Raw genomic sequence first — 13,146 nt, 5'->3', positions numbered from 1 at the left:
GCTTGTGTACATAGGTTGTGTGCAGCTCAACAGCTAGTCTGTTAGATTGCTTTGTCTAGTATGAAAGGTGATTTGTTCAGGCTGCATTGAGGCCTGGTGACAGTGGGAGCAAAGAAGATGCCTCAGTGAACTGGTTCGAGGCAGTGAGCCCTGCATATGTGTTGTGCTAAGAGTTTGCATTGATTGTCGTGTGTTACATTGGAGCCCGGTTTCTTCATATCAGCTACATCCATTCATATAATTTTTTTTTCCTCTTTTCATTTAGAGCAAAGAAGGTGCCATCCGTACCGGAAAGCCTGCTGAAAAAGCGGCAGGCTTATGCAGCTATAAAAGCCAAACGTCAGAAGAAGATGCTGGCTATAAAAAAGGTGAATATTTCATGACTGCTTAACTTGAATTGATTATCTGTTGCAATATTAGCTACTCCTGCTGATGTAACACAATACAGACATTTACAGTATTTAGGTCCAGCACGTTGATATTTTCTTAATGTTTTGGACTAAAGTAGGCTTTTGTGGTTTTTTTGGTCAGTAACAAACGAGTTCTGGGCAGAGTAAGGGCAAAGTGTACAGTTGCCTATAACATTAAGGTTAGTCTTCTGCAAGGCAAGGGGTTATGGCCTCTGTGAGGGTAAGCTTGATGCATGATAACATTATCTAAGGTAAAGCAGCACTGCTGTGTAATAGTCTTCCAGATTCTCTAGAATATCACTGAGAGTGATTTTAAACTCCTGTGATATGGGCAGATGTTCTTTTAATCTGAGTTATGTATGGGAAGTTCTAGAATATGCTACATTACTTGAAGGTGATTTTCATGTGTTAAAAGGCATCATAGAACCTTACGTAATTTTCAACTGATTTCAGTTCCGTAAGGCACAAAGAAGACTCATCTATGCAAGAGCCCAAGCTTACCACAAGGAGTACCGGCACATGTATAGGCAGGAGATCCGTATGGCCAGGATGGCCCGAAAAGCTGGCAATTACTACGTTCCAGCGGAACCAAAACTGGCATTTGTGATCAGGATAAGAGGGTAAGATTGAATACAGATGTAAACAATTTTATGTTCAAAAGCATTGAAATTGCCTTCCCTGTTACCTGTTTGTTTTGAGGGCTTAAATATGTAAATAAAATCAAGCCTTTCACTGGTGGCTTGGAAAGTTGTTGGCAGTAATGTTGTACATGCACCAGAGGCTTAATTAATTAAGTGCAAAATCATTATGTTGGCTATGTCTGCTGTCTTTAGGAATCCCTGATTTTTCAGAAGAAGGCAAGGCTACAAATACCTGCAGACAGTTGTTCTGTTTCACCTTAATCTCGACAAAATTACATGCCAGTATTTCCTAACATAAGCTTTATTTGAAGTGTTTGCTTTGGTAAAGTGTTATAGAAAACTAACAAAAGGTGTGATTGGAAGAATTATGTTCAGGAGAGCACAAGGGTAGTTATAAATTGTTTCAGTATAACGCTTATTTCAATTCTTTTCATTGAAATAGATACTTTTTAACTTAATATTGAAATGTATAGAGATAGTAAATAATTTACTAAGCTTGCTTTGTGTAATTGGTAAAATAGTGATGTGTTTCATATGGGAACAATACTGTTGCGTTTTTTTTTAACCTGATACTTAGCGTTTTCTGGGATGTAGATAACTGAGGCTTTTTTCCTGTGTTCTCTAGTACCAATGGTGTCAGCCCTAAGGTCCGCAAGGTGTTGCAGCTTCTTCGCCTGCGTCAGATTTTTAATGGCACGTTTGTAAAACTCAACAAAGCTTCTATCAACATGTTGCGGATTGTGGAACCCTATATTGCGTGGGGGTGAGTGAAATGGCCAGTTTTATCAAATCAGGGTGCAAATGTTGAGTGCCTTCTGCATTCTTGCAGGTTTCCCTTGTGTTCAAAATGTTTTTATATCTTCTGTGTGCTTTCCTTGCTTTGAATTGAAAACGTGATTAAGGCAGTGCTTTAACTCTTGCTAGATACGATTACGCTGTCATACTAGTGTTGAGAACTTGGTATGAGTAAGATTTGCTTCTCTGTTGCTTTTGTATTTACAATTGGGACATGCTGAAGTGATCTTAAATTGTTACGGAAGTTTCATTCGGGGATGTTAACTTGAAAGGTGGCTTGCAAGGACTAATAATTGTGTTGTTTTTTTTTTTTTTTCCCTTTCTTTCTTCACTTGACTGTTTCAGTTATCCCAATCTGAAGTCTGTGCATGAACTGATCTACAAGCGTGGTTATGGCAAGATCAACAAGCAGCGTATTGCTCTTACTGATAATTACCTGATTCAGAAACGCCTTGGTAAATACTGCTTCACTTAACAAAACAAAACAAGAAACCAACTTGTTGCATTTGCGTAATTAATGCTAAGCTGGATAACTGTCCTTATTTGTCTCTGGAGAATAGTAGTGATGGTTAATAATCACTACTTCTGTCTTAATAGCTAAATACAAAGCAAGCTGGAAATAACTTTAGTTATAAAGTATTGAAAATCAGTGTAAAGAATCAAATTTTAGCATTTTAAATTTGTAATTTTAAATGTAAACTCCTTGACCTTTAATAGGTCAGTAGATCTTTCAGTAATGAAAAGGTGCTGCAGCAGGAAAGAAGCTTATCATACATAGCTTTGAAGTTCCAAATTCCGTATTAGACATTGCTTCTGTCTTAGACCTTCATGGTCTGGTAAACAGAGTTTTTAAACTTCACGTCAGAAGAACTGTCTAGTAAAAGCCATTAGTGTATTTAGTAAAAACAAAGCGATGGTGGTCAGTTGTCAGGAAATAGACTGCTCTAGGAGGCGGCTTCTTTTCCAGTCGTGCCAGGAATGAAAGCAAACGCTGACGTGTCTCCCATTTTTGGCACTTAATTTGTGTATCACTTCGAATTTGGCTGTGTCATGTTTGTTCCTTTTCCGGTGCAATAGATAGTCAGATTCAAAAGGTACAAGTATTACGCTATAATCACTTTCCTTTTTAGTGTTGTATTTTGCAAGCAGTTAACTCGTTAACATGTCACTGAAGACTCTGGAAAGGCATTAAGAAAACACACTGTTGCATTATTCAACAGCATAAGTAGTTCAGTGAATTTCCCTGAGCTACACATAGCTAGGGTTTAAGTGTATTTAGTCTAGCTTTTCTTCAAAGAACACAGTCTGTTTTCCTAAGATTCACTAAGCGGGGTTTGGTTTTTGTTGTTCCTCATCGCTGGCTACGAATATTCAACAGTTGAAACTGATGCCTCTTGCCAGATGTAACATCTAAATAATGTTGAGTTGGCTGCAGCTAATCCAGTTTAATTGGGAAAGTCAGTCATTGGGTGTTGTGACAGAGTGGGTGCTTTCTGACTTCCTGAAGTTTATCAAAATGAATAGGTAATGACAATAATAACTTGATAATTTTTAGCTTGTCACTGACCAGTGGCTCTGTAGCCCTTCTGAAAACAATGTTTCTGAATTTTAGGAAAGCTTGGCATCATCTGCATGGAAGATGTGATCCATGAAATCTACACTGTTGGCAAGAACTTCAAAGTTGTGAACAACTTCCTCTGGCCCTTCAAATTATCCTCTCCTCGGGGTGGAATGAAGAAGAAAACGATCCACTTCGTGGAAGGTGGGGATGCTGGTAACAGAGAAGATCAGATCAACAGGCTCATAAGGAGAATGAACTAATGGTGAGATACTACCAAAGGTTAATACTATCAGCTGTTCTATTTCTGCTATGTAGGCTGCTGCCATTATTGGTGGAACATTCAGGTTTAATATTTACTCACTCATGCCTGGGTGGTATAAAGCTACTTGGACAATAGAGTGTTCTGATTTTATTTTTGAAGTCTTGCTAAAGCTTAAACATTTGTGAAGAAATTAAATCTTCATTGTAGTTGATATGTTTAAGAAGAATAAACATTACCAATAACTTATTTTTCATTTACCAATAACCTGTTTTAACACCTTATTTGGGTTTTATGATGGGAAGCCTTGAGATCTTGGCTAAAATTTTCAGCCCTCGTTAGTGAATTCTTAATATGATCAAAGTCTTGTGATTGCAAGTACAGTGTTTTTTCAGATTGTCTGATGTCTGCTATAAAAGCCTGTTTAGGACTGGGAGGAATTAAATTACTAATTTAGACCATTTTAATGGTCTAAATTTTTGGCTTGTTCATGCTTCAAAATGATTCAATTTAAGTTTTCATGTTAACATGACCAAGATGGTAATTTTGAAAGACTAATTTGCCTGTTTGAATAGTCTGTCCTTTAGAAATGGGAAGGTTTGTTAACACTTAAAGCAGTTTGACAGTGACAGCTGAGTCCTGAAGTTAGTATCTAGTTCAAACAATCTGTCTTACCATCTATTGTTGTCACTCTGCTGTTCCTGCTTTGATGAGAAGTCTCTGCCATTCAAAGCCAAAACACTTTTTTCAAAGTTCTTGTACTTCCCATTGCTTTTCACACCTTTTTTACACACTAAACTAGCTTTGGTGTTGCCCATATCTTATTTTCAATCAAGGATAAATGCCTTTTTGGTATGACAGATATGCTGGAATTTAAGAAAACTTTGTTGTGTTAGGATGCTTGGAAAGGTTAACAGGCAAAGACCCAATTTTCCCCAAACTGATTCCTCCAACGGCAAGGTTTTTTTGGTTGGTTTCTTTTTTTGTTTGTTTGTTTTGGGTTTGGTTTGTTTAGTTTTCGTTTTGGTTGTTGCGGTGGTTTTTTTTTTTTTTTTTTTAGAAATCAGATGTGCAGTTAGGAATTCCTAACTTCCAGAGGGTTGGCTAATAAAAAAATAAGTGGGTAGTGATGTGATTTTACAGCTTAAAACAGGTGCAGTTACTGTTTGGATGAGTCCTCAGAAATTAAATTTTCTGAAGGAAGGGAAGTCCTTTTTTTTTTTTTTTTTTTTTTTTTTTAAAAGCCTTTTAAAAATGTTTTTATAGCCAACAAGGCATAGCAAGTTGAGCTGTCTGTCCAAGGAGCTAAAAGAGACCTATGAAATATCTTTCCATTTGACAGCTTTTTTCTTGAAACTTTCTTGTAGGCTATTCTTCCTCAGTTTCCACTCCCCCAAGTTTTTTGCATGTTGCTTTGTTGTCTCCATCTGTGAAGCAGCAGAGTTTTAAAGCACTGGTTGCATGGCAGTGGAAACTCGTGCTTTAGGAAAATATTTGCTTACTGGGGACAGTGTTCTTGTAAAGCTTTTTAACTGAACTATGGGAAGAAGTGGCTAACTTTGAGAAGCAGAATTGCTGTGATGTTTGGTGCCTGGAGTGATAGTATGTTACTCATACTAGCATTCTTGTAGAAATTTTGCTGTTGGTGGCACAAACAAGTGCAGTACTGGCAGATGTTTCCCTTCAGTTAGTGCATGAGGCTTCATAACCAAGATTGATCAAAACTACTTTCACTTTATGCTCCTGTCGGGTTTCTGAGTATAAGATGGAAACTGCTTTTTTTACTTGAAACGCTGCAGCTTTTCTGTCAGTGTAGACCCTTTCTCCCCCATCTTCACTGACAAACGTCAGAAGTATACTGGTGGTCTTGAGTTTTCAGGAGCCTTCCTACAGGAGGGAAGCTTCTAGTTCACTATTGCATGGCTATAAATGCCTGTGAATAGTATATTGGCAGAGAAACTAGAGATACTCAGCTGGTTGCTCATGTTTTTCATTGGACTTTAGCTCAGCATCCCGTGTAAGTAGCAAGACATCAGGGCTTTACTCCATCTTTCAATTTAGGAAGTGACCTTCCAGTTTCTTACTTTATGCTTATAAGCAGTTAGTTGTTCTGCTTGGACTGCAAACAAACGTACCTCTGGTGTAAAGCTAAGGTAACTGATTGTTCTTGTCTCCTCCACTTTCTATTCCTGCTATTTTCCTACTGTTCTGAATAGAGTCCATGTTTAAAATACAAGTAACCTACATGTAGAAAATAAAAGAACGTTGTAGTTTCTACTCAGGTAATGGGCATCTAGAGCAGTAAGTTCAGATGAGATATTGGCAGTACTCTTACTGTCATTGTGAAGGGCCATATACCTGAAGATGAGTATTTATTCCTCTTCTCTATATGTAGATGGTTTCCTGATATTTGTCTTTATTTCTTCTTAAGTGGTAGTCTCAAATAAATTTAAAAAAAAAAAAAAAGACTTCCAGTACCAATGCCTTTGTATAGATTGGGGAAAAAGAGCGTAATACTTGATGCTGAATTTTGACAATTCAGCATTGGCAAGATACTGAATTTCATTACCTCTGAAGCAAACTTTACAGGAACTGGTCTCAAGTCTGCTTCTGCTTTTTGCTTTCATTATGTAAACAGTCCCTGAAATGTGCTGAAAATAGGGTTACTACAGCAAAAGTTAGAATACGCACAATGCCTCAGTATGTCTTTAAATATCACGTTCCCCCCTGCTGTCGTCTTAGACAAATAGGAAGATAGGTACCAATAGTTCAAGGTAGAAATGTTTATCCTGTTAGTTCTGGCACTTGAAATCTGTGTTTTGAGTGAAGAGATGTTAATATAGAAGTTAGTTATTGTGTGCAAGACTATGGAAGTCTTAAACCCAGTGAAATAAAATCAGTATTTTCAGCCCAAATTGTAAACTGTAGAAATGTATTAATTCTTCAGGTGGCCAAAGTAGTTTCAGATCTACACATGTCTAATGATACTTTTTTTTTTTCCCCTTTCAGATTCAGATGCCCAGCTGCAATCTTTCAAACTCTGGTCTGTTAATAAAACCATCTTGCACAAAACAGTGTGTCATCTCGATTGGTCTCTTTTTGTGATCCTCCTCTCTAGTGGTGGCGGTTCTAAGTTAACTTTGGAGTAACCTGTTTCCAAGAGCCATGTATAGTTTGAATTAGCAGTATATAGATAATACTGTTTCACCTTCATTTGGAGAAATAAAATCTGGAAGGATTCATGTAGGTAACAGATCAGGTTTTGAGTGGCAACAATTATTTATTTTTGTTGTGATTAAAAGTACAGTAAATGACAAACTGAGCTGTATGCTGTTGAGTGGCCAGGATTCCTACTTAGTTGTAGTGCACCAGAAAGCTGTGTGAGAAGATTTTTCTATGTAAAGAAGAGGCAAGTTCTTAACATGTTAAGATCTTGATTTTAAGATCGTAATAATTACTTCCAGCTCTGAACATCTTCAGGTATTTTTTTACCAAAGGAAAAATGAAATACTTTACAAAATAGCAAATAATTTTCCACATTCTAGGTAATTACTCAGCTTTACGTAATTTGTTTGCAGTGTTTTATTTCAGACACTATAGAAGTGGAGACCACAGGATTCATGAGGGTATTAACAGTTGTTGCGAATGTGTAGGTCTAGCAGAGTACAGATGAGAAACCCAGGGACTGGTAAAATGCATAACTCGGCTTGCATTCAAACCGACTTCTCGTATTGCGAGCACTTTGCTGAAGGAGCCTTGGCCCGCTGAGACATTTGGTACAATAGGTCAACAAGTTGTGTCTGCTCTGACTGAAATGCTTTTCTCAGCTATAGGCAAGCTGTATTTACATACTTCACTAATGAAGGATGTCCATTTAAAAATCACTGGCATTGATTATTTTTTTTTCAATTTGTGCAAAAGCTTATTTCTGCATTTTAGTTTGAATAAAACTTTTTAACAGTTGGGTCAATCTGTGTTGCCAGATACTTGAACAACTGAGTTCTAAAACCTAAAGTGGAAATGTCCCTGCTGTGAGTCGAGCTCCAAAATCTAGTAACACAGCTTCTTGTGTCTAAATACAAAAGTACCAACAAACACCTTTGTCCATTTAAACTAATAACTGCACTAAATTAGAAGAACTTAGTTCCTTACAGCTGTTCAGTGCAAGTAATTAGACTGCTGGTACATGCTTGGAAAAGAGTTGAATGAATGAGGTGAAAACCATAGAAGTACTTCATTTGTTAGGCATCTTTGTAAAGTGATAAGCAGTATGATTTACAAGGAAAAAACATTTTCATAAAGTTGTTGGATGCAGGGAAAAAATCTTACAGTGAAAATTACAATAATCACTTTGCACTATCAATGGGAAACCTCAGTTCTTGTCTTGATCTTGTGAGAGAACAACCTGACTCCTTTCAGCTTAAAACTGCACCAATGGGCAATGAAATTCAGATACTGGGGGGAAGTACCTGAGAAAAGTTTTGTTGACTTCAGCATCCTTGTTTGTTTCAATTGGTAGATTTCTTCCCTTACTTTGCTACAAGTTTTTCAGTTATTTCCCTTTGACTTGTACGTATGTTCTAGTATATTCTTAACCGAAAAGCATTTCATGGATATGATGAAGCCATACAAATGGATAGCAAACTTTGTATGATAGGTATAGAGAATAAAAGATTAACTCATGAAGTTAATCAGTGTAGTGGGACCTTGTTTGTCTGGTAAGAATGCCCTGTAAGTCCCAAATTGTGTTTAATGGAATACATGCACTAAGTGTTAGTGAGGAGAAAGTTAATTTGGTTTTCATGGTACTCGAGCAACTCATTTTTCTTACCTGCCTCTGAAACGCACTTTCAGATAGCAGCTGCAAAATGTTGATACATAGTGTGGGAACTAACATTAAAGCATAGCTGTGTTTAAGCTGGTAATCCTGCGTAGTTGGTCACCTTTTATACTAGCATAGCTTTCAGGATTTTTAGTACTGTTCTTCAGGCATGTCCCATAGCAGGCAATTGCAGAAAGAGCTCATGATCCGATAGTTAAGGTCAGAATTTGCAGTGGAAATGAGGCACGATCCACTTATTCAATGCATGAGTAGTACATTTTGGAGCATTTATGAGGTAATTTGAGTTAAAAATGCAGCTGATGAAGACGATCACTTGGTCCTTAAATAATAAATAATGAAAATCCTGTGTCAACATTCTATGATAAAGTTCAGGTTCTTGCGAACAGGCTGTTACTTTCTCACTGTCCAGAACTGCCAGCTGCTGACACATTCTGGAATAAGATTTCCATGAACTCTTACCCTGTTTCAGAATGACCAACATCTTCCTTTTTTTCCTCAGAACTGAAGCCAGAAGCTTTACCTAATAGCTATTGGAGAAGCGACGGGAGACTGAAACGCTAACAACTCTCAAATTTTTCAGGCATGCTAAGGTTTATAGGCTTTACAGTTAATTGGTATTCCTTTCTTTGCTGGTGTCCAACTCATACAGCCTGTTTCACTAGCACCAAGTGTAAAGTCATACATCTGGAAACAGAATGGGAGCCCATCCCAAGAATCAGTGTTTTGAGAGAAAGTTAGAAGACGTGATGGATAGTCAGCTGAACATGAGCTCCCACTTGGCCAAATGCAATTCTTGGATGCATTAAAAAGGGAATATCAAATGGTATGGGGGAGGTAATACTACTTTTGTTCCAGTAGTGCTTGCACTAGTGCCAAATGCAGTATCCAGTTCTTGTGCCAAAAATCAAGCACATGCCTCATAATACTTGGAGAGCTTACTTTAAAGGCAGACATGGTTACGAAATGAGTCTCTACCTATAATTACCTCCATGGAGAAAAGGAGTTTGATAATAGAGAATTCTTTGATCTAACAAAGCTATAATAGGATGAAATGTCTTGAAAATGAAGCCAGATAAATTTTGGCTTTAAGCAAACAATTTTAATGGAACATAATTAGACACTGGAACACTTAACCAGTGGTGTGCCAGATTCTTTGTCAGTGGTCATTTCTAAATGGAGGTTTGGGTTTTTTTCTTCCTTTAAAGCACATGCTATACTTCTAAGAGAGTTGTTGAGGGCAGTCCCAAAGCCTCTTTTACTCAGCAGAAGTTACTAAATGCAGGCTCTTCAGGTACAAGGGATACAAGTTAGAGCCTTGTTTTAAGATGTCTGGCCGCCCAGAGTGAAATTCAGAACGATGGTGGTGGGCATTACGTGCTTCATGAGGGAACTTGGACTAATGCAGCACAAAAAGTGGCAAGTCATCTAAACCTTAGCGTAAACATTGCTCAGGAGAGGGATGGTAGGACCTCACGTACACTTTGATGGCCTTTGCTGCCTCTGCCCATTTGGAATCCAGATCTCACAGCTCTCTCCTGAGGACTGGGACCCATGTGTTTTTTAGAGAACTAAGCAGGGCTTACTGTCAATTCTGAGTCCCCAGCAAGCGAAGTAGTGTCCCTGCTTCATACAACAACTGGTTTGCTCACACTGAGGAAACTAGGTGCATGGGTTTTGTTCAAATCATTCCTTCCATCTCCTGGTTTCCAGAAGACCGTCCTTTCCACAGAACTGTAGGTGAGAAAATCTCTGCACGTTGCTCCTTATTGAAGCTGTGCCAAAGTCTAAGGCAGGGAGAAGTTCCTGATTTTAGCTTAGATTAGGAAACTGCAGAGCAGACAGAGATACGAATCTGAAAACAGTCAAGCACAGAAGGGAACAAAATTTTAGTCTCCCAAATCCCAGGCTAAATGTTCTGCTCGACTAGTTTCATTAGGTGTAAGTTGTAGTGGGAATTTCTTTGTCTTCAGGGATCTTTAACATGGTTGTGCCAGTTCTCTTTTGTGAAGTTCCCATTCTTGGCATACTTGTTTTTTTCTAAAAGTTTTTGTACCATACCAGACTACTCCAGGCATCTAGGATCCCAAATATATCTTTGCCCTGCCTAAATACAGGTTTAGATCTAAGTAGATCTTACATGGTGCAGTTTTTCATGACTGAAAAGTGTGAAGAATCAAGTACTGAACGCATGAATTGCAAGTGCTAAGAAAGAACAAGGGTGTTCAGAAACAATTTTCTACACAAAGTTTCCATCATTTTCCAGTCTGTCTGTAGGTGATCACACCAGCCATTTCTAGCCTGATCTGTGCAAACGAGAAGTACTTGTGACCTTGGTCATATTGCAAATAAGAGCAAATTTTCAAAGTTCAGAGCTGTAAGCAATTTTTCCCAAATTATTTTTCTGAAGATAAAAAACTCCATAAAAGCAGTTTTTTGTCTGCTAAGTATTTCTTCATATAAACTACTCATTGCACCAAATATCTTTCATTATGAAATAAGTAGGTACTTGGTTGGAGGAAAACAATGAGAAATAAGGGAGTGTACAGTCATAGGGCCATGGGGTCTATACAGGGAAGAAGCCACATGCAAAGTAAAATTTAGGGTAGAGGAGGAAAAGGGAGCAGAGGGAGGTGTAGGCAGCAGTATTACTCTTCGCTTGCTTAGCACTGTTTTGGCAGTGCAGAGAGGCTGTAAATCCAGTTTAACTAGCCAGCATGCCACATGCTCTACATGCTTCCCATCCTGAGTTGCTCTGGCAGTCAGAGGCGTTCTGTACAACTTAACTAGTCCTTGGAGTCTGCCTGGAGCGCTGGCCATCTCGTGGTGAATGTGTGCTGCCCAGGGCCTGCAGCAGTGCCGTGAAGCGCTACCCATGGCACGTTTCCACTCCTGCTGCACTGTGTTAGGAGCTATGCAAGGATTACCGCGCACTGCCATATCTGATGGCATCTGTTATCCACAATATTATGCTCTTTTTTTATTGCACAATAAAATTCAATTGAAGTTTTCAAGTCTTGATCACTCTGAGTATCTCATGTATAGAACACCACAGTAGTACCTAATAATTTCAGCACAATGTATGTTTAAAGTTTTGATACTAATACTGTGTATCACACATCATTATAACAACGCCTCCAAGATAGAAAGAAATAAGATACAGTGAGCCAAGACAAGCAGAAAAATGGGATTCACAGAAGGCTCTAAGCATCTCTAGTTCTAGTTTGAAAAGCGGGTAGACTCCTTTTTTTTCCTTTAGCTTCCTTTGCCAGGTATTATTTAGCACAACTGAATTGTAAGAGAACAAGTCTAACTAAATTGTAATACTGGCACTTTTTTTGTGGCAATCCTAATTTTATAATCTTAACTTCTTTCCTTTAACCTGAAATTCTTTTTTTTTTTTTTTTTTTGCTATTCTCTCCTACTACTGAAATTTTTGTGAAAGGAGAAAGAAAAATTGGGTGAGGCTTTTCTTTATGTAGATGGTCTACTAACATACCCCCCCTTTTGGAGAGAAGACATCAGGATTGAAAGCAGCATAAATAGTGGGTGACAGTTCAGTTGGTTTTAGTTAGGCGTAGGAAGTGTTAATTATGTGTTAAGAAGAAATTAAATTAATTATGTCGTAGCATCGAGCTCTATAACATTCTTTACTCTAGAAGACTAAAGGAACCAGGATGTAAATGTTGTGTTTATTTATAATCCAAAGTGTTGAAGGTGAGGAGGTTTTAGCTCTGACTCGAGTACAGCGTTAACTAGTAGATGAGGTTACTTTCATTATTATTCTGGGTTAGTTTTAATGATTGCTTTGTCAGTTTAGAGCCTGGTGGTTCTTTGAAGCTTCTGCGTGATCTTTGCTGTTTTACTTCTCATGACTGTCTCTGAAACTATTGCTCTCAAGTAAGTGTTTTGAGGACATGAAACTTGGTAGACAAAAGTCCTAGAAAAAATCCCACAACACTCCTTTAATCCTTTTATTTGCTTTTACTTACTGTATAAAACTAAAAATTAGCTGGCTCAATGTAGAACGAAGTGAATGACTCCAGAGAATATGTATTTTGAACAGTACTTCCAGGCTAGCTTGTTTCCAATACCTTATGAAGAAGGACTGAGTTAACTGCCTTCTAGCCTCTCTGTCCTAACATCTGGCTTTCTGCTATCACAGTGTTCATTTCCACTCTGTTGGATTGCAATCCCTGGCTTTCCCAAATAAAGGGTAAATGTTTCTAACTACTGTTCTACAGCTTCCATTTCTATAAGCCTTTGTATGACAGCATTCTTAGGAGACTTTGAAGTACTTCATCGCAGACATCAGTACTGCGCTCTTCTTTCTGCTGGGAGAACAGGCCTGCATAGACAGCATGACTTGCCAAGGTTTACCTGGCAGATTGGTAGCCGAGCCAAGACTTAGCCCGCAGGGACAGGAGGGGAATCTACAGCCTGGAAGGAAGCTTCTGAGCAGTGTCAGGGAGCCGGTGGCTGTGGCTGAGAATGGGATTTGTGCCAGCCAGTGTACTGTGACCAGGGAGGGCTCTTGAAGCCAGGTCGCTGTGATCACAAATGGGAAACTGAGAAACTACTATTAAAACTACCATTATGAAACTGCGATTGCTTTCTCCCTCCCCACAACTCCTCAGCTG

At 38.4% G+C, this 13,146-nt stretch overlaps 1 protein-coding gene across 1 annotated transcript; it reads left to right on the top strand.

Moving 5' to 3' along the window:
- Positions 1-265: 265 nt before the first annotated feature.
- RPL7 (ribosomal protein L7) lies at positions 266-6,738 on the top strand (the record flags this gene model as incomplete). Its single annotated transcript, XM_009587245.1, has 6 exons — positions 266-368; positions 864-1,030; positions 1,677-1,814; positions 2,192-2,301; positions 3,459-3,669; positions 6,676-6,738. Coding segments are annotated over 5 exons (727 nt in total), but the record flags the coding sequence as incomplete, so codon positions are not given.
- Positions 6,739-13,146: the final 6,408 nt, after the last annotated feature.

This window comes from Fulmarus glacialis, unplaced genomic scaffold (genome assembly GCF_000690835.1).
Source record: "Fulmarus glacialis isolate BGI_N327 unplaced genomic scaffold, ASM69083v1 scaffold42011, whole genome shotgun sequence".
NCBI lineage: Eukaryota > Metazoa > Chordata > Aves > Procellariiformes > Procellariidae > Fulmarus > Fulmarus glacialis.
Note: the sequence above shows the minus strand (reverse complement) of the source record. Positions and strands in the feature narration are given on the sequence as shown.